This window comes from Astatotilapia calliptera, chromosome 4 (assembly GCF_900246225.1).
Source record: "Astatotilapia calliptera chromosome 4, fAstCal1.2, whole genome shotgun sequence".
Lineage (NCBI taxonomy): Eukaryota > Metazoa > Chordata > Actinopteri > Cichliformes > Cichlidae > Astatotilapia > Astatotilapia calliptera.
In genome coordinates, this window is record NC_039305.1 from 30251521 (window position 1) to 30274291 (window position 22771).

At 41.4% G+C, this 22771-nt stretch overlaps 2 protein-coding genes across 2 annotated transcripts in view; one reads left to right on the forward strand and one right to left on the reverse strand.

Moving 5' to 3' along the window:
* LOC113021404 (beta-1,4 N-acetylgalactosaminyltransferase 2-like) overlaps nt 1-17826 on the reverse strand; it is a 37300-nt gene extending 19474 nt beyond the window's left edge. The window contains exons 1-5 of the mRNA XM_026166047.1: nt 17699-17826; nt 17167-17310; nt 16642-16751; nt 14121-14158; nt 13630-13696 (exon numbers count right to left, since the gene is read on the reverse strand). Coding sequence (XP_026021832.1) covers nt 13630-13696; nt 14121-14158; nt 16642-16751; nt 17167-17310; nt 17699-17826 — 487 coding nt within the window. The remainder of the gene's footprint in view (nt 1-13629; nt 13697-14120; nt 14159-16641; nt 16752-17166; nt 17311-17698) is intronic.
* LOC113021405 (histone H1-like) lies at nt 2338-3215 on the forward strand. Its single transcript, XM_026166048.1, has one exon. The coding sequence runs from the start codon at nt 2523-2525 to the stop codon at nt 2997-2999; it is 477 nt and encodes a 158-aa protein (XP_026021833.1). The 5' UTR covers nt 2338-2522; the 3' UTR covers nt 3000-3215.
* Nucleotides 17827-22771: the final 4945 nt, after the last annotated feature.

Sequence of the window (22771 nt, forward strand, 5' to 3'; positions counted from 1 at the left end):
CCCACACACACACACACACACACACACACACACACACACACACACACACACACACACAGGCAAGGTACTCTTTGTTTGTATGTAGACGTCGTATGTTAATGAACCTATGCATATTCATGTAACCTCAATAAAAGGACAGTGTATGGGAGAACGGACGAGAGCTACTGGGGTCAAGCGAAGGAACGGTGCCTGTCCGGTTCTCTCCCGTGCACGAGTACCATGAAGAAGTTTGCCTACTTGCGTCTTGCTTGCAGTGTAATTATATTGTCTTCAACGTTCCAGCGGATGGGTTCAAGCTACAAACCTAACATTAATTGGTCCTTCGATGCCGGATCCCTGGGATCGCATTCACCGAGGGGGGGGAGGCACGCTGAAAGACTGACGTCAGCCAGGAAGTTCCTGTGGATTCGCTGTCTGTCTTTCTCCTCGATGAATGGCGATCGGCGGGATTCAGGCTGATATTACACGCTAAGCAACGCCAAGTAAGTTTAAAGAGGCCGACTCTATAACCGTGTCGTTGTGCAGTCTCCGCCATTTTGTGAGGCGTTGAGAAGTTCGCTGCTTTGTGGAGCGATAACTGGGTTTGTGTCCCGAAAAAGAAGTTTTGGTTAAATCGCCCAAGGGTCCCAAGCGTCCGGTGAGTGTCCGGTTTTGAAATCGCCCTGGGTGTGTGTCCCGAGCGTCCCTTCATTGGGTTTTGTCGCACGAGTGGGTGAGCGTCCCACAGCTGGGTCAGGGTCCCGAGCGGTCCGGTGTGAGTCCGGAGTAGGCCTATTTTGTGTTGTTGTCATTGTTGTCGTCGTCGTCGTTTTTGTTGTTGTTGTTGTGTGAGTGTATGCGGAGCAGAACACGTGGTCTGTAACACCGACTGTTGTTGTTATCATGGGTTTCTAAGCAACCAAGAGTGAGTTAGAGGGAGAAAGACGTTTGTGCTGGACTTTGCTCCTGGCAGCACAAAGTATTTATGTATAAAAGAGAGAGAGCGAAGGCTCCACAGCTGCGTGGGTGCACGCGAATGCGGTCGCGCGGGTTTCACGCGGACCTGAGCCGTGCGGTTAATCGCAGGCTTATAAATGGAAGAGATTCAAATGTTAGAAGTTTTCAGAAAACACACCAGCCTTGAAGAGTGTGTGGAAAAGGCCAGCCCACATCAGCAGCTGTGCTCTGGTGGGTGGCTTTCCCCCCACCCCTTCCTGACACAAAATGTTAACAGCCTGTGTGCCAAACCATTGAGGTGGATAGTTGTTAAAAGTAACCTACATTAAGCTTGTGGTTGCTTAAATTCAGTACAATGACATGTGAGGTGAAGTGTTATAGGTAAATATTTAAACTAATGAAGTGCATAGAGGCACTTGACCTGTGTGGAAGACTTTCGTCTTATTATGAACCATTGTTGAGATATACAGCACACCTGTGAAAACAACTAATATGCTGAACCCTGTATGAAACATCTAAAAGTACATGATGGAGAAGCTGAGTTGAATATGTAAGTGTAAGACTTTGCCACTGTGGGCAGAGCATGCAACTACTGTGTGATGTCGCGTTGCAGTTTTGTTTTTGTTTTTTGAGCTGATGAGCAAGCTACACATTATCAGATCAAGAGCTGTCTGAGAACTACTCAAAGAGAGGGAAACAGAGCTATGAGTGTGCAGCGTTTCCATGAGCAGTTTTTCTGCACCTTGACTCGTGTGTGTGTGTAGCATCAGCATCATGTTTTTGTTTATTTGTTTTGTTGGATTAAAAATAATTAAATAAACTGGTGATCATGCTTATGGATCACCATGGCACATATCTCCAGCCATATGGTTTATTTATGCAGATGAAAAAGTGAGTGTGAATGTGTCTGACATCACAGTGTTTTTGTGCGCTGTGTAAAAGTAATTGCCTTTGATTGTGAGTGAGAGCGGTGATTCTGCAGGTCACCAGCTATTGTAACGAAAAAAAAGAAAAAAAGAGTGAAAAAGAAAAATCATAGGAAAAAGGTTTTGTGTTGATCAGCCAAAAACAACTACAATTTCATTTTCTGCTTTTAAGAAAAGACTGTTCACAAAAACACACACAGAGAGAGATGTGTGTTGATTAAGCAGTGATGATAATAATGAAATGTCTTAGTTTGTCACTTTCAGGTGAAAAGCAGACCTGAACCAATTTTCCACATGCAGCAGTCGGAAGAAAGTTATAGTTTAACATCATTGGAAACATGCAGGCCAAGTTTCTGGCTGACTTATTTACAGTGCCATGTGTTTCTCAACCTCACAAGCGAGCTCACTCCTCCCTGAAGATAAGGAATGCAGCTCCATGATAAAGAGACAGCAGCAAGTCCTGAGCACAAAAAGTCCCAGCAAAGCAGCAGCAATGTGGATAAACAGCAGCAGAAGAAGAAAGCAAACCCATCTTCCTGTCTGATTGGTTGAATTTCACGGAGGGGCGAGCAAGGTGGCAGCATGTTGAAATGCTCAAAAAGGACTGAGTGACTCGGGCAAGCCACATGCGGCTAGCGACATGAAAGAAATGGACCCTTCATGATGCGTTCAACGTGCCAGCGCTGTGGTGGGAAAGGCTCCATCATAAACACGCCCTGCGCCGAGGTTCAGGCCAAGAAGAAGAAGACGATGACTTCCAAGCCCAAGAAGGTCGGCCTCAGCGTGGGCGAGCTGATTGTGAAAGCCGTGGCCGCTTCCAAGGAGCGCAACGGCCTGTCTGTGGCCGCTCTCAAGAAGGCTCTGGCTGCCGGAGGCTACGATGTGGACAAGAACAAGGCCCGTGTCAAGACCGCCATCAAGAGCCTGGTGGCGAAGGGCACTCTGGTGCAGACCAAGGGCACCAGGACCTCCGGATCCTTCAAGATGAACAAGGCTACTGAGAGCAAAGCCAAGAAGCCCGCCGCAGCCAAAGCCAAGAAACCGGCAGCAGCTGCTAAGAAGTCGCCCAAGAAGGCAGCAGCAGCACTTCAGCTACTAGACAGGACAAAGCTGAAGGAGAACTGCCGGGACTGTTGAAGAGGGAGAGGACAAAAGAGTGAGAGGACAACAGAGTGAGAAGACTAGGTGAGAACACATAGGAATTATTTAATGTGGGAAATCAAAATTTGGGTTAGCAAACCTGGGGAAAAGAAAACTGACTGCTTAAGTTGGAAAATTGAGACGGAGTCTGAAACATTGCGAAAATAGAAACATATACAAAATCACACACACACAAGCAGAACATGCATTAACCCTACTAACAATTCCAAACACAAAATGACTCATGAAGACTCATAGCACATTAGTTAAGAAATGATTAAATAGTAGCAGAGAAATGTGTAGGAAAGGCAGCTTTAAGAACATGCTCTGCTGGAGATGCAGCTCCACAGACATGCATTAGACCTGCCTAATAACACAAACCCATGCAATGAAAATTAGCTTGTTATCTTTCATCAGTGTTACAATAGTGTCAATTTAGCAGACACTTGTTATCAAATACTGAATTTATCCTAAAGAAAAAAATTGACTCTACAAGTTGCAGGACAACAATTTAACTTTTGTGGGAAAAAAAAAAAAAAAAATCCTGGTTTGATAAATCAGTGATCAGACAATAAATTTAGTGTTAAAATGGTAAATTGGGAGAAGCTTCCTGCTTGATTGAGGCAGCATAAGTAATTTACTGTATGAGGGAAATTGTCTTTTGTGATACTATTTTGAACATGCTTTTCTGTCGTCCTGTCAACTTAGTGGGTTAATAGCTGATATGCAAATTAGTTGATCGGTTTTAGATTAATGAAAGGTGATTGAATTCTAGTATGAGTGAATGAGATGTGTTGGAGTTTGTTGTGTGTTGAGTAGAGACTCTAAAACACTGAGTTTCCTGTTTTGATGTGCGAGTGAATCCTGTATTTAGATACACAACTCTGAATACGTCAGAACAGACTGTTTTGTGAAGTGCATGACAGCATGTCACATGTTTTATGATGAAGGGAAAAAGGAAAAATTGAATAAAATAGATCTGTGGCTTAAATGAGTGAAGAGCACAGACCGGGTGATTAAACTCATAGCTAATATGACATTAGGGTTATGTTGTGTGTTGTGCAGCTGATGGTTGATTTGGAGTGAATCTAGCTGATGATTTTTCTTTTGTTGTGAAGTTGAGCCTGCCAATTAGTATGATGGTATGATAAACCATGCTAATGGTATGATTTACCCTCCTGAGATGAGGAGCTTGTGTCATGACTTAACAAGGCCTTTTTATTTTGATACTTTCACAGTGCACTGAGAGTTTGGTTTGATAATCTCTGTTATTTTTTATTTTTCATTTTTGAACAAGCACTGATTTTTGCTTGTGAATTTCTTTTCTTTGAGCAGATCTGCAAGTCGGGAATTAAAAGCGTTACACGTCGTCAAGAAAATTGTTGCAAGTGAGTTTCTCCACATTTAAAATGGGTTCAGGAGAAAGCCACTTATTTGGGACAATTAGGAAATGAGAGTCCCCCCCAAAAAGGATTCAACGAGGAAATCCAGTCTAAATTATTTTTCTTTTTGAAATAACGTCGTTTTGCTGAGCGTGGAAACGAATGCGATGATAATTTCCACAATTAGCAAAAGAAGGAACCACTGAGTGAATGAGTAAGAATTTTAAAATATCTGACTGACTGACTGAACATGATTGTGTGAAGCTAACCCCCACCTGACAAAGGTGCAGATGAACCCATGTGTTTCCTTTTACAGGAGCAGAAAGATGACAGCAACACTCGAGGTTGCATGATGATTTAACCTTTTAAATGCCATTTTCTGTGTCTGTGCATTTATCAGGTGTGTTATTCATAGGCTTGAGTTGCTTACAGAGATATCTGTGACAAAGTATGCATACGCCTGCGCAAGCGCTAATATTTGCATTTTCTTTTCTTACAGCATGCCAGTTCTTCATGTGAATTGATGATGCGATTTATACCAGGACGACTGGTTGATGTTTTTTCCTACTACAGGATTTCTGGGTTTATGTGTGAGGAAAACTGTGTTTACAGGTTATGAGTGGTGATGCTGTTGCATTGTGTTGATGGGAAAATGTGAAGGTTACTTTGATAATGTGAATAACATGTGTGAAATTTCCTGTGTTGAGAACTGGTGTTACTTCTTTCCACAGCTAGGGTTGACTTTATGGTGTTTTTATGGCACCTCTGGAACCTGTTGACCTGTGTCTGACCTCTGTCTGACTGCAGTCAATGTGTTTTGCTAATGTTAATTTCTTTGAGAATGCTGTGGAAGATTCAGCTGAAACGGACAAGTGACATGAGTAAAACAAATAAGAGATACAGTGTTTCTGGGATGGTTTGATATGGGCTCATTAGCTGGCCACTTTTGAGCCCATAGTAATATATAAGTGGAGTGTCTTTGCTTAAGAGCAGTCACCGATTACATTAATGTTGCCTGAGTACATGGGATGATCCATGTCTGAGGCGACTTATGAAAATAATTGTAGTTTACTGATTTGAGAAAACCTGCACATGACACTTGTCTTGCTGATGTTGAATGCTTCTTGTCCTTATGATACAATTGTTTACAGGTATGAAGTTTGATTTTACTTCCAGATTTTGTTTTCCAGGCCATGATGGTGTGTATGCAGGCTCCTGGGAGAGCCAGGTGTTAAGCAAACTTAATATGCAAAGCACACTAACATTTTCATTGCAGGATTATGGGTCCAGGGTGGTGCTGCTCCAGGGGAGGAGATGCCCTGATGTTGCCTGGGATATGATCTAGCTAATCTTTTTCTTTAAGACTGGAATCCAGGTTTGGTGAGTTGACGCATGGGTGTGTCCATGCGTCAAGAGGAGGGGTCCAAGGATTAACATTAAACAATGTTTTTTATTATTGTTGCAGTGATTTGTGTGATTAGCTGTTTATTTACAAATATTAAACCTATGCAAGTGGTGCACCCATGTTCAGATGAGGCTTTGATGGCCTATAAGTGAAGTTCACTGAACTAAAGAATGTGGTTTGATGATTGTTGACATACTCTCCAAATAGTTTGTCTTCCTAGCAAGGAAATACAGGTGCAGCAGTAATCTCCTGAGAAATCTTCAGAGGCCCAGTGAGAAGAGCATAGCTGACAGGACCAGGCAGTGGTTGAGGTCAAAGATCAAGCTGATTGGGGCCCATCATGAAATCAGACCTTGGAGCCACAGCAAGGACCATGAAACTGCCTGCAAAATAGAGGAGAGGATCGTCCACAAGATGGGAGAGAGGCTTCAGGAGGATCAGAGATCATCTTCAGCACAGCAGACATCACACAGAGAGCTGTGCTACTAAGCTTCCAGGAAATCAAGAGGAGACTTCCCACAGCAAGATTTTAAATACAATGAAAGATTCAATATTGACGCTGAGGAAGACGACTAAGGTGTACGACGTGCTCTGCCTTAAACCTTCAGCAGCGTTGGAACATGAAAACTCGTGGGATGAGGGGAGCGTGCCAAGCTCCATCGACAGCGCAGAAGGAGTTCGAGGATGACATCATGATTCTGTGAAAGCACAGGAACCAGAAGCTATGGTGGTGATGACAGCAGTTTCCTATGAACATCACCTAATGCTGTGCCACTATACTGTGCATACGATGACACTCTGAAGGCTGCTGGGATCATAACAGCAGTAAGATGACGGAACCCAGCACCCTTTCCACAGAGAGCTTTTTCTGCAGAGCGTGGACAATTAAGGAGTCATAAATATCCCCCTCACAAGACGAAGGTCTGAAGTCAGGTGATGGGGGCTGGTAAGAGGCCATAAAACTAGAGTGCTGAGAGGTCTGCAGCTTGGAAATAGCTGAGACCCATGTTGACGAAACACAAAACCAACTAGTATGTTTGAATGTCTATTCTACATACATTTGGACTCTGGTCCTATGGACAGTGATGGAAACAACTGGAAGAGACATTCATGACGCCCTGCAGAGCTTAAACCACTCTGCAGAAAGACATGTGATGTGCACACCCGGAGGAAGCATCACCAAGCTGAGATGTTTTTGAAAATGTTATCTTCTTATTTTCACTATTAAATTAACAATTTCTTTGTTTGCTCATAGGATGCAGTTTGCCATGAGATGAGATCAATGAGGAATGGGATAACTGCTAATACATTTGTTGAACTGTGTACCTTTTCAGTAATTTAGGGTGATTTGACGTATGCTGAGTATAAAAATGTTTGCATTGAAACTGTCAGACATGAGGTATTTATACCTGGGAACTTTTCAAGCATAAAGGTCAAAAAGGGGGGAAATGTTAGATTTGTATTGTTGATTGTCATTTATGCTTAGAAATATTTACTTATATATGCTTAGAGTTTTGTAATTAGTTGTAGATTGGTAGAGGTTTTGATCCTTGATAGTCTGCAAACTTTGTGTGTATTAGACAGCACTTTGGGAGCATGAGAGGTCATACCGTGTCTTATTATTTTATGGTAGGATTAACGTAGTTGCGTCTGTTCTAGTCTAAGTGCTCTTTGTTTAGATGAACTGCAGGACTTCCTCACCGTGTTATCTAGGATGAACCATCTAGGGTGAGGGGGAGGCTACCCTCTTCCTGACCAAGGATGTTTGACCCTTTGATCAGCAGTCCCCACACACACACACACACACACACACACACACACACACACACACACACACACACACACACAGGCAAGGTACTCTTTGTTTGTATGTAGACGTCGTATGTTAATGAACCTATGCATATTCATGTAACCTCAATAAAAGGACAGTGTATGGGAGAACGGACGAGAGCTACTGGGGTCAAGCGAAGGAACGGTGCCTGTCCGGTTCTCTCCCGTGCACGAGTACCATGAAGAAGTTTGCCTACTTGCGTCTTGCTTGCAGTGTAATTATATTGTCTTCAACGTTCCAGCGGATGGGTTCAAGCTACAAACCTAACAGTAACCATCTGCATATGTGTTTGAAAAAAGAAGGCTTTGATTTTGCCACCCCATTTGATTTCTCTGCCACCCTAAGAAAATTTCTCTAGATCCACACCTGCTGATTGTGCAAGAGTGAGAACGAGGACCCAGGTTCAGACACAAAAGGAGATAGAGCGGATAGTTAAACCAAAAGTGAGACGTTTTATTTTAGCTGATAAACATGAATACAAAATAATGCGAGGCAAACTGGGCGACAAATTAAACTGCTACTAAACTAAACTGGGAAAACGGAACAAGATAACTGTGACTAATCACGATGACTATGATAACTATGATTTCTATGATGACTGTGACTATGAGTGCTATGACTAGACGTGGTGTCACAGACGTTCTGACAAAGACAAGACAATGAAAAACACAGACTAAAAACACACAAGGGGGGGGGGGGGGGGGGGGATCAGGAATCACATAGGGAAACAGCTGACACACATGAACCTAATAATGGGACAGGGGAAGTGAAACTAAATACAATGAACAAAGAAAACCAGGCTCTTTCAAAATAAGACAGGAGGCAGACAATACTGACTTGATAACAAGGGAGACTGGACAGTGTTGGGGAGTAACGGAATACATGTACCGCCGTTACGTATTTAAAATACAAAATATGAGTAACTGTATTCCGTTACAGTTACCGTTTAAAAAGGTGGTATTCAGAATACAGTTACTTTGTTGAAATAAATGGATTACACTGCGGTACTTTCCTGTTTCATTTTGTCGCGGGTCAGGACTGTTTGGGTTTTGTTTGACAGCTACGTTCTGTTGTTCCAGGCGGCAGCGTTACGGTTCCCATGGTTACAGGGCGACGCTCTCTCTCTCTCTGCGACCGTGTGTTTCCTGGGTGAGAGAGCGCCTTTTGTTGTTGTTGTTGTTGTTGTGCTAAGCTAACAGGAAGAATGCTACAAGCATAGCTCTAAAGAATGTAGCATCATGGGCAGTGTAGTCCGTGCTGCAGGGAGAATGGACTGTGTAACGGTCTTTTGCATTTGATGTTTGTTGAAAGGCAAGTGAAAGGCCGAACCTGCCAAACAACAAGGCATGTGCTATTCATCGCCTCAAGAGTAACAAGCAGTACTACATGGACTATAAGAAATTCATGGATGAGATCCTAGCCCATGGAGATGCTGAAAGGGTCACAGAGCAAGACATTGATAAGACACCAGTTTGGTACATCCCACACCATTGTGTGTATCATCCACAAAAACCCGGAAAGATTCGTGTCGTCTTTGATGGCTCTGCCAAGTTCCAAGGCGCTTCCTTAAATGACCATCTCCTCACTGGTCCAGAGCTAACAAACACCTTGCTCGGAGTCTTGTGTCGCTTCCGAAGAGGCCCAGTGGCTTTCATGTGTGACATCGAACGCATGTTCCACCAATTCCATGTGCATGCTTGTGACCAAGATTACCTACGGTTCTTGTGGTGGGAGAACGGTGACCTTGAAACTCCATTCACTGTCTACAGGATGAAGGTACACCTATTTGGAGCAGCATCTTCTCCAGGTTGTGCCAACTATGGCCTCAAGCATCTTGCAGCTGAAGGGGAAGGAAGTTTTAATGAAGAAACCATCAAGTTCACCAACTTCTATGTTGATGACGGACTAGCAAGTGTTGACACTGAAGATCAGGCAATACAGCTGGTTAATGAAGCACGCAAACTCTGCAGCATGGGCAAACTTCGGTTGCACAAGTTCATCTCAAACAGCACCAAAGTTCTAGCTTCGCTTCCGAAAGAAGAATGCGCTGCAGCTCCCAAAGATCTAGATGTGGCACTCTGTGAAGTACATATGGAAAGAGCACTTGGTGTACAATGGTGTGTGGCATCAGATCAATTTCAGTTCAGAGTAGTTGTTAAGGAAAAACCACTCACCAGAAGAGGAGTATTGGCCACAGTCGCCTCTGTGTTCGATCCACTTGGGTTTGTGTCACCTTTCATTCTGCTGGGAAAGCAGATCTTGCAACAAATGTGTCGAGATAAACTCAGTTGGGATGATAACTTACCTGACAGACTTCGACCTCAGTGGGAGTATTGGTTGCGTGACCTGGGAAACCTTGCGGACGTAAAGGTTCACAGATGCTACATTCCTTCGAACTTCAAGGCACACCACTACGAACTTCATCATTTTTCTGATGCAAGTGCATCTGGATATGGAATGTGCACTTACCTCAGAGCAGTAAGCACAACTGGTGAAGTCCACTGCCCATTGGTGATGGGAAGATCAAGAGTTCCACCAACCAAAGTCACAACTATTCCTCGGCTTGAGTTGTCGGCGGCCGTTGTTGCTGTGCGCACTGGTGACATGCTGAAAAAGGAATTGGAAATGGAAATTTCAGAAGAAAGGTATTGGACTGACTCGAAGGTGGTACTCGGATACCTCAGCAATGAAGCCAGAAGATTTCATGTGTTTGTTGCAAACCGAGTGGAACGCATCAAACAAAGTACAGATTCAACCCAATGGAGGTATGTACCTTCCGAAGATAATCCGGCGGACCACGCCTCAAGAGGTCTCACAGCAGAACAACTTGTAGCATCAAACTGGTTCAAAGGCCCAGACCTCCTTTGGCAGAAGGTCATACCCAGTGGAGAAATTAAGGTGGGAGAGTTATCAACCAGTGACCCGGAGGTTAAGAAGGTTCAAGTCCACAAGATACAAGGGGAGGAACAAAGGTCACTGTTAGATCGCTTACACAAGTTTTCCCACTGGTCGAGGATGATTAAGGCAGTTGCTAGACTCAAGCGCTATGTGAAAGAAGCAAAGCATCACAAGAGTAGATCACACGACATCAGTAGCCTACAAGAGAGAAAGGAAGCAGAGTTAACAATCATAAAGATGGTTCAAGAAACAGCCTTTGCTCAGCAAATAAGAACCTTGCAACATCATGATGTGATGCAGATGAAAGACAAGGTTAGCAAGTTACACAAGTTAAGTCCATTTCTTGATGACCAAGGCATTCTTCGGGTAGGCGGACGCTTAACACATGCAGCTTTGCACCCCAATGTCAAGCATCCTGCGATCCTGCCAAGAGACAGTCACGTGTCGGCATTACTGGTCAAACATTATCACGAGAAGACATACCATCAAGGACGAGGGATCACCATGAATGAACTTCGAGCTAATGGATTCTGGATTCTTGGATGCAGCAAGATTGTGTCATCTTACATCTATAAATGTGTAAAATGCAGAAGGTTCAGAAGGCGCACAGAGCAGCAGAAGATGGCAGACCTCCCAGAGGATCGGATGGAGACCACACCGCCATTCACCTACTGTGGGATGGACTGCTTTGGTCCTTTTTATGTCAAAGAAGGCCACAAGGAGCTAAAGCGTTATGGCTTGCTAATCACTTGCATGTGCTCCAGAGCAGTGCATCTTGAAATGCTTGACGATCTCTCTACAGATTCCCTCATCAACTCCTTACGTGCATTCATGGCCATCAGAGGTACAGTTCGCCAGATAAGATGCGATCAAGGCACGAATTTTGTCGGCGCTAGAAATGAGTTTATTGGAGCATTTAAGGAAATGGATCAAGCCAAGCTAGGGAAACTGGACTGTGAGTTTCTCATGAACACCCCAGCGTCTAGTCATATGGGTGGTGTCTGGGAAAGACAAATTCGCACCATAAGAAGTGTTCTCATGTCCATTCTGGAACAATCAGCCAAACAACTCGACAGCTCCTCTCTGAGGATATTCCTGTATGAAGTCATGGCAGTGATTAATAGCAGACCATTGACTACTGACCAACTATGTGATCCATCAAACCCAGAACCTTTAACACCGAATCACATACTAACCATGAAGTCCACAATCATCTCTCCACCTCCAGGAAGGTTTGTGAAAGAAGATCTTTATCTCCGTAAGAGGTGGCGTCGTGTTCAACTACTTGCCAACACTTTCTGGACAAGGTGGAAAAAGGAGTATTTGTTAAATCTTCAAGGAAGACAGAAGTGGACCAAAGAGCACAGAAATGCTAAGATCAATGATGTTGTCCTCCTGAAGGATGAGATAACTCCATGCAACCAGTGGAAGTTGGCAAGGATCATTGAAGTGTATCCTGGAAAGGATGGAAAAGTGAGGAAGGTGAAATTGCTGCTGAGTGATCCAACCCTGGATAGAGCAGGAAAACGTAACTCCAAACCTGTGCACCTGGAAAGACCCATTCAGAAGACAGTCATTCTGATGGAAGCGGAAGACGATTCTCCACCGCACTCTGCTTAAAGGATAATTCACGATAGTTCATTCAAAAGCCGTTCATTAGTTCATAGGTTCATAGTTTTTAATCACAAGTGATTGGTGGGAGTGTAACGGTCTTTTGCATTTGATGTTTGTTGCATTTGATATTTGTTAAGCTGTATGTCTGGATTTTGTTCCTTTGCACCCTCTGGTGGTGAACTGTGTAGGGTACAGCTTTGCTGTTTGGGTCTCCACCCAGCCACTTTTCTTTTGCTAGCACACATGGTGTCTGCATGCTGCAACTCACAGTTAGCTCCACACATGGAGAAAATATTGTTTAAAGAGTGAAATAATTGATGAAGAAGATGGAAGATAAGGCAATAAGGCCATAAAGGACTATTTAGCACCTCCTGGATGTCAGCTCACGAGGTTTGTGTATTTTAAATGGTTTATTTTCTGTAATTAAGGATTTTTTGATTGATTGACATTACGTACAAGAGCGCATTTTGATGTGATGTTTATGTTTTATTGTTTTGTCCGTGAGCAGTTCTCACGGGTTGCCAAGACCAGAATAAACCCTGTTTTATAACTACATCGTGCGTACGTCAATCCTTGAGGGTGCTACAGACTGCCATACACGTTAATGTGTCTGTGAGCGAGGGAGGGAGAAAAAGGCAAAGTACGAGTTGTCATCGAGCAAAAACGGGAGCTGGAAGCATGTAAATATAATAATAACCACTGCAGCCAAGAAGAGTGCCTGACGAGCCCAGTTGTAAGTAAGCTATTAAGACTCGACTGTACACCGTGTTCGTGTTTTCCTCCGAAACAATAAGTTCCGTTGGAGCAGCCTTTCAACGCCTCTCTCTGTCTCTCGCAAGAAAAGTTGACCCACACAACAAAGTAAAGCTATTTTTCGGCTACGAGCCGACAGGGACCCCGCCGTATTAGTCAGAGGTCCCTTTACTACAGTTCGGAATCGCGGACTTTCAGTAATAGTAATAAATCACACAGCAATAGTACATTCACGTTGTTGTAAAAAGCATGATAATATATTAAGTAATCCAAAGTATTCAGAATACGTTACTGTCATTGAGTAACGTAACGGAATACGTTACAGAATACATTTTGGGGCATGTAATCTGTATTCTGTAATGGAATACATTTTAAAAGTAACCTTCCCAACACTGAGACTGGAACATAAGGGGTGACGACACAACAGGATCTAGATAAACAAGGACTAAAGAATTTCAAAATACAAAACAACTCAATCCTAACTAATGATAGAAACAACAAGAACTTAGCATGTCTTCTACAGTACATATCAATAATGCAAAATGAAGAGAAAATGCTGGGTCCCAGACCCAGCCCATGACAAGACTGCTGTAAATGTTTTATATTTCATATTTGTAAGAGATTGTTTTTCTTCTCCACATGGCTGAAAAGTTCTGACCCTTGCTGCTAATCTGGCGTGTGGTCCAAAAACCAATCCAACAAAAATGCCCCCTACAATATAGTCACTTATTTACTAAATCTCACCTTTGATGATTGTCTGTTCAGGTGTAATATTTGTGGTCAGGATGCCTTTAGACACACTTAAAGATACCTACAAAAGAAAGGCCTGAATAAATTTAAAAAGCACTCAGAATATAATAATAATAATAATAATAATAATAATAATAATAATAATGGATACTTTATTGATATCCATGCCTACCCCAGAATATCCTATACAGTCGTCTACAAAAAAAATAAACTGTGTATGAAATTATGCTATGTCAGTGTAACATTGGAATACCTATTGAAGATGGAAAGAAAGATGCTAGTTTATACTGTACATCAGACCATAAATGAGGTTTGTGTTTTTTCTTTCATTTATCCTAAAGCTGAATTAAAGTCAGCCCCACACATTGATCACAAAATCAGGGAATCAGGGCCCTTAATGTTTGAAATGTATATGTTCAGGAGGCATCTTGTATGAACCAGCCAACCTGTACAGTTCATATTAGCTGTGAGGGAGAAACACCAACCTTGTAGCTGCTTCTGTTTTCTGCATGCAGCCCTAAACCTGAAATTAAAATGACATTACTTTTACATTGTCCTTTTATGGGAAGACTCCATGACACGTTTTTGAAGCATAAATGATCAACATGAATTACTTAAAACCCCCATGCAACTGTCTTGTCTGTGAATATGTTGGCTGTAATACAGATTTAATTTTGCCATCTCATTTGCTGAGGTATAAGTTTGCTGGTCATTATCACTCTTGGTTAATTATCTTTTAATTATGTTTTAAACGTGGAAAATTCCTGAAATTGCATGTTAATTTGACTCACTAATGACTCTAATTCAGAGGTATTAAAGTTTACTTAATAATCTGAGAAATACCACCAAATTTAGTCTCAGATCAACATTTATTAACCATTTTTCTAATAAACTAGAAAGGGATTGTATAGGAATTTCTTTTACTTATGTATTAATCACATTATTTTATTGTATGATGCCTTGGTGCCACTAGATTTAAACATGTTCCACACCCATACTGTAAGACAGATGGTGGGGGTCTAGTAAGGAAGTTGGGGGAAGCAGACAACTCCACAGGAAGAGTCTTTTGTCTCTTCGAGGACTCTGGGAGGTAGCAAGGGAGTGTGAACCTTAAGGTGTGAAGCAGCTGTGTACTTTCTTTTGTTCCTGGAGAAGGTATTTAACTGAGAGACATGTTAGGCTCAGAGAGACTCTGCTGACCGTCTGTCCCGCGGTCATGTAGGCTCTCCACAAGCTTGGTTGTCTGTTCTTTGTGTGTTTTGATTAAAGAATGTTAGCTACCGCTCGTCTGCAGGCTTTATTTAAATGGAAAACTTCCACAACAGAATATACAGCACATACACAACAATACAGACCACTGGTAAACTTATCTGTTGCATATACAGTGGGGCAAAAAAGTATTTAGTCAGCCACCGATTGTGCAAGTTCCCCCACTTAAAATGATGACAGAGGTCAGTAATTTGCACCAGAGGTACACTTCAACTGTGAGAGACAGAATGTGAAAAAAAAAATCCATGAATTCACAAGGTAGGATTTGTAAAGAATTTATTCGTAAATTAGGGTGGAAAAATAAGTATTTGGTCACCTCAAACAAGGAAAATCTCTGGCTCTCACAGACCTGTAACGTCTTCTGTAAGACGCTTTTCTGTCCCCCACTCGTTACCTGTATGAATGGCACCTGTTTGAACTCATCATCTGTATAAAAGACACCTGTCCACAGCCTCAAACAGTCAGACCCCAAACTCCGCCATGGCCAAGACCAAAGAGCTCTCGAAGGACACCAGGAACAGGATTGTAGACCTGCACCAGACTGGGAAGAGTGAATCTACAATAGGCAAGCAGCTTGGTGTGAAAAAATCAACTGTGGGAGCAATCATCAGAAAATGGAAGACATACAAGACCACTGATAATCTCCCTCGATCTGGGGCTCCACGCAAGATCTCATCCCGTGGGGTCAAAATGATCATGAGAACGGTGAGCAAAGATCCCAGAACCACACGGGGGGACCTGGTGAATGACCTGCAGAGAGCTGGGACCAAAGTAACAAAGGTCACCATCAGTAACACACTACAACGGCAGGGAATCAAATCCCGCAGTGCCAGACGTGTTCCGCTGCTGAAGCCAGTGCATGTCCAGGCCCGTCTGAAGTTTGCCAGAGAGCACATGGATGATACAGCAGAGGATTGGGAGAATGTCATGTGGTCAGATGAAACCAAAGTAGAACTTTTTGGTATAAACTCAACTCGTCGTGTTTGGAGGAAGAAGAATACTGAGTTGCATCCCAAGAACACCATACCTACTGTGAAGCATGGGGGTGGAAACATCATGCTATGGGGCTGTTTTTCTGCCAAGGGGACAGGACGACTGATCCGTGTTAAGGACAGAATGAATGGGGCCATGTATCGTGAGATTTTGAGCCAAAACCTCCTTCCATCAGTGAGAACTTTGAAGATGAAACGAGGCTGGGTCTTCCAACATGACAATGATCCAAAACACACCGCCCGGGCAACAAAGGAGTGGCTCCGTAAGAAGCATTTGAAAGTCCTGGAGTGGCCTAGCCAGTCTCCAGACCTCAACCCCATAGAAAATCTGTGGCGGGAGTTGAAAGTCCGTGTTGCTCGGCGACAGCCCCAAAACATCACTGCTCTCGAGAAGATCTGCATGGAGGAATGGGCCAAAATACCAGCTACTGTGTGTGCAAACCTGGTAAAGACCTATAGTAAACGTTTGACCTCTGTTATTGCCAACAAAGGTTATGTTACAAAGTATTGAGTTGTATTTTTGTTATTGACCAAATACTTATTTTCCACCCTGATTTACGAATAAATTCTTTACAAATCCTACCATGTGGATTCATGGATTTTTTTTTTCACATTCTGTCTCTCACAGTTGACGTGTACCTCTGGTGCAAATTACTGGCCTCTGTCATCATTTTAAGTGGGGGAACTTGCACAATCGGTGGCTGACTAAATACTTTTTTGCCCCACTGTATTAGGCTTGGCATACCTGGTATGAGAGTAGAGGTCAAAGGCTGTACTATATAACCTTGAATAGGATACTGCAGAGGAGAGTTAGGCGACGCAAACAGCAGTCTGGATAGTTCAGCAGACACCATCCTGATGAAGAGATGAAATGTGGGTAGATATAGAAACAGGTATCACCTTTTTACTAGTGCTGTCAGCATTAATTCTTATCCCTACTTTTATTTTTTTCCATGTCTATTTAAGTGCTATTTATGACATTATGTTTGCACTGAAGCACCGCAGCAATTTCCTAATGTTGTAAACCTGCTCAACATTTGGCAATAAACCCCATTCTGATTCTGATTAACGCTGACAGACTGCACGACTGCACCAAGCGAAGCAACTCTGCTGTTGAAGTGCAACACATTCTCACTCCCAAAGCGTAATATTTAATGCCAAATGTGTCTACATTAATTACAGTTTACAAAGATACCAATTGATTATGTTCAGTTACAAATGCCATTGCATTACTGTTAAAGTACACAACATTCATTCATCCACCCTCTACCTGGTTTTGTACTGTTGGAGGTCCTTAGCTCGCCGTTTAACAAGCTCTTCGTATTGATCCTTGGCTATATAATCTTTAAGAAGTTCTGAGCCTTTAGGGCAGGTACATTGATGAGCCAATGAAAAGTTCCTAGGAGAAACTGACCTGAAGAACAAAGGAAATACAGAACTCCTAAAGGGACAAAATTCTCTTCTATATCACATTGTCATTTAAATCAAGTAGTTCAGATTTTATGGGAATTTGGGAGACTAGTCTAAAAAGTATTTTAATGATGCATTAAGGGTAACAAGACTGTTGCTTCATCTGGATAGAAGTATACCAACTTTCCTCAAATAAAATGCAGTTTCACCTCTGGTCAGCAACAAAAACACACAAAGTGGTCATACAAAGCACTCTACATGTGCGTGTGGTGTGTGTTAAAGGCAATTTAATGAAAACACTTTCAAACACTGCCAAATATACAAGAGGAGGGATTTACACACACACACACACACACACACACACACACACACACACACATACAAATTATTACCTTAGTTTTGTTGCGCTGGAAAACTTGAACAGATTTTCATTAACGTTAGAGAAATATATGACATAGAAAACCATCAGGATGATCAGAGTAACAGCCACCAGCTGGAGCCTTGTGCTACTCAATGACATCTGCGGACATACACACACACAAACTCACGTTGTAGACAGTTTGCTAGCAAAGGACCTAAGGGCAAAGATTGCAGTTCTAATGCTCCTGCCCCCAACAGCTGTCAGGTGGCAGATTATTTTTATTTATTTTAGTACTAAAGATGCAAAGTCAGCATCTGGTATAGGGAGAGTCAATATCTGGCATACCCAATGCATTTACATAAAAATTTTGCAGTAATAAATTTGGACACAAGAGTGATTGCTTCATATATCAATACTTAATACACATATTCTTAAAAAATGGTGCATCAACCAACTTGAAAAGCATTTTTTCACACACTGAAATCTGAGACAATGTTCGAACATCTAAAAATCCTGACATTTTAACTCCCCTTACATTTATATAAAAAATATTCACAGCAACAAAATGACTACACTTTGTCTTTTGCCTTTGATGTATCAAATTTATATAGTTTCACTAAAAGGGACGTAACTTTGTGCTGAACATTGGTGGGGTCAAGATCTCTGTCTAAATAAATAAATAAATCTTTTTAAATTGCCAGATGATTAAACATGCAACTGTTTTGCTGGTAATAGCTGAAACGAGTAAAGAAAATCAACAGCCTATTTATGCAAGATAATTCATAATTTTACTGGGGGGGTTATATTGGTTGGGTCTGATTATTGGGGGGGTCATAACCCCCCTGGAAACTGCTCCATTATGTTGGCATGTGGCACTGAAGAAAATATTAATCAAACTAAATATAATATATAATCATCTGCCCTTGTCTGCACAAATGTTTCCCTTTTTCTTTTAGTGTTAACTTTCACGTGGATGATATCTACAACAAAACTCTTATTTATATACTTTTTATTTCTTTGGACAGAAATCAGGAGTAGTCATATAAGAGATGAAAATAAATTAACATTATAATTAATATCATAATTAACTGAATTCACATTTACATTTATTTATGTATATTTATGTCATATGTCATTGAAATTTTATTGTTGTGTTAATGGTAACAGAATGAACAAAACTATGATATTTAACCACTGGCTACAGTATAGAAATGATCCATGTCTTACCATTTCTTCCTTCTAAAGTTTCACTCTTATCTCATTTATTCAGTATAAATATCCAAGACATTAAGGAGCCACGAAATCAAACAGCCTGAGTTTTGAAAAAACCTCTTAAGAGTTCAGGGGCTGGACACTTGTGTACAATGACTGAGGGGGTGTAGTTAACAAAAAACAGTCTGATGGGGGTGGGATCCTCATCAGACTGTTGAGACAGCACTAGCTTAACACTGGTATATCTGATTTTATCAGCTTATGTGCTTATAATATATGTTAACAACTGCATCAAAGATTCTGAATATCTCATAAAAATCACATTGTATTGCATGAAAATAAAATTAACTTCATAAAACACTTTGTTTGTTATCAGACATTAATAATCCTCACAATATTACATAAACAGCAAGTTCCTGGATTCACATATGAATGTAACATATGATTTCTTTAATGTTCACCCATGAGGAAAAATGAATTAAAAGGGAGAAACACATTTCACTGACATTTTCTGTTTCATCTGCATGCAGCACATTTGAACCATGCGAATGATACTGCAACCACAATGGATCCTGTTTTTCAGAACAGCCTACCACATTTACCACCAAATGTTTCGTAAATATATTATCTGTCTGGTGCATCAATAAAGATGTGAAAACCACGTCTAGAAACTGCACCACTTTTGTCTGATTGAGTTTCACTAAAGGCACAAGCAAGAGTTTTTCCACAAACTGTTGAACCACATTCTTTACAAACCGCGTCACTCTGAAAACAGAGCTCACTACAGACAGACAGGCAATCCCCGGACTGGAGCAGACTGCAAACGCGCCACCTCTACTTGACCATAAACCTGATTTATTTGTTAAAAAATGAGAGAGAATTTGCAAGGTTTACGGGTCCAGCCGTGGTCGGTCCACGGATCCTGGAATGGAACAGAGAGAGAGAGAGAGAGAGTGGGCAGGGAGGTGGTTAGCTGGTGATTTCCTTCTTTACAGGTTTCAGCTAGCAGGCTAAAGGGAATGGTCCCAGCAGCATCCACAGTGCACAGGTGACATGAGGTTTAAGCAAACCAATTTCCAACAGTAAATTCAGACAAGTTCCTGTGTGGAAAGCAGAAAATCTGGGTAAATGGCAATAATATACTAAGGTTAAACAAAAACAAGACAGGGTTAACTGTTGACATAGCAGAGAGGATTATCTGGCAGAGGACTGTGGCTCCTGTCGGCCCCTCAAATATGGGTTCCTTCATTAAGAACAGGTGCAGGAAGGAATGAGCTGCCAGGAACTCCACCACAGGTTGAAGCAGAAGCTCCAGCTCAGAATGTCAACAGGGAGGAAATGGGGGGGAAACCAAAAACAAAGCCTAACTCTGTTTCCACAGTGAGCAAACCCACGCATCACCTTCTTTCCTTCCAATGTCAGAGCAGGTCATCAAGACTGAGCTTTTGGTTTGTGAATTATTATTATTATAAGTCTGAGCTGGCTCCTTAAACAGGACGTGATTTTCTCCTCTGGAGTTGTCTACTATGGGCTCAAATTGTGGTCATAAATATTTTGTACTTGTAAATCACTTTTGTACTTGTAAAGGATTTGTATGTGTAAAAAAGATTTGTATGTGTGAAAAGAATTTGTGTGTGTAAAAAAGATTTGTGTGTGGACTTAGCCCAAAAAAAACGTGTGAAACTGCAAGTTACAATGACGAATTTTGACCCTATTTTTCTTTCTTTCATCTGATTGGTCAATGTCATGTCAATCACAAATTTAACAATCCAATCAGAGAACAGATGGGTTTGGCTGTCAGCAGGGCGCTTTTTTGAACTGCAGGTCCTTGAAGGGTAATACAGTTTGAAGCTGGAGGATCTCTATATAAATATCCGATAGCAGTTAGGTCCCAATAACTTTCAGCAGCTGTTGAAAGGATAAAGTTGTGGTATATCAGTGGTTAGAAATACCATTATTACTTTAGGATTAGTTTAACACAAAGTCAGGGCTGACCCGGGACCATTGCTGTGAGTCACAGTGCGGACGCAGGATATGCTGCTAATGCTAACTGCTAACTAAAAGCAAAGGATCCAGAATTTCTTGCGCTGGCTGCTGGGCTCTGTGGGTTTTTGGAGCAGCTCTACCTGTACAATTTGAGCCCATAGTCAGAGGCGGAGCCAGACATTTGAAACACCCGGGGCTTAGCCCAAAAGGGTAGTATGCATGTGGGATTTTGTTTTTTTTTTGGGAGGGGGGGGGGGGGGGGTAAAAATGACTGAAAGATTAATAGGCTCTGTTTTGAGTTTGTTCAAAAAAGAATGACTTCATATAGGGAAAAATATATATCACATGTGCAGGACACCTTAAACTAGTTTTTAAGCAGCAAGGCAGAACAAAATCAGGGCTGTATCAAGACATGAGGACTAAACCCCAATTCAACCAGACCCAGAACTGATCCAGAATTAAAACAGGACTACAACAGTTCAAAATCAGGACTACTTAGGATTTAACCAAGACAGAACCAGAATCAGAACTAGATAATAGTAGCACTAAAAATCATCATAGACCTGCACTACACTTATTTTTTAATTCTACCAATGTACAATATTTAGATTGAGAAAAGTTTATATAATTATTTAGCCTTGTTGTGCAAACAAGCCTGCAGAACTTAATAAATATAGAATTTGAAAAATAACAAACCTAAAAAGAAACACTAGGTACGAGATACATGAGGACCTGTGATACGGTGATACTTTTGGTAAACAACCATTTGACTAACATGTGTGTCTCACCTGCTCTTGTTCCACCTCTGTTCTGTCCTCATTCTCCATCTCCCTCTCTCTCCCTCTCTGCTCCTCTCTCTCCCTCTCTGTTCCTCTCTCTCTCTTTGTGCTGACAATCATCAAATATACAGATATTTACAAACTCTTCAGAAAACACAAACACTTTTTTAATTGTAACATCAAATCAGACTAAATGTTTATTTTTTTAGATTGATAAATATAAAAAACATATTTGTTAACTTTAAGAGTAAAGAGAGAAACTGTCTGTGTTTTTTAATTGCAAATGGCACCAAATTGTATTCAAAACTGAGCCACACTTATGGAGCTCCACAGTTCTTTTCCTGGTGTTTTGGTTGACATCTCTTGATGTTCCCATGTCACAGAAACAGGCTCTGTGTTTTGCCTTATATGCATCCACAGCTGTGCCACCAATTTACTCACATGGACTCTACTAACCTATCAGAAGCTTCTTCAGCTCAGAATGGAATCGTCTGCAGTTTTCTTATTAATTAACAAACTTAGTGTACATGTACTCCTAAATTTGATCAAAGTGATAAAAAATAGACAGCTCTGTCTCTCTTTATTCTGACATTTAACTAATTCAAAAGATATTTCAATATTTATCTAAAACAAAAGTTTACTCTAAATTGATGTTGTACAGTAAAAATGTTTTATGTTTTCTCCATAAAGTGTATGTAAATATCTGGTTACAAATGTGAATATCCTGCTGTGTACTGAAATCCCTCTTGTTTTGCATAGAAATATACTGAACAACATACAAAGCATAATATATAAAATAACATTTACCTGAGTTTTTTTCTTTGAAAGAAGCCTCTAATGTCCATTCTTATATTTCAGTACATAACTGAAACCGAATTAGTCGGGGAGGGTAAGAACTGAAAATATGAAATAAACACACGTAAGCTAAGATTCTCTAAAAAATAGCATTTGTTCGGCTTTTCATTTCGCCATTTGTTGATTCACTTGAAGAGCAAGTAACGTAATATTGGTCAAGTGATCAGTTTGATATCAATCTTTCGTGATGCACCGTCACATTTACATTATTTGTACGGTACGAATGATTTGCTTTGGTACCTGCTCAAACTTAAGCTCTCCTTAGTATGGCT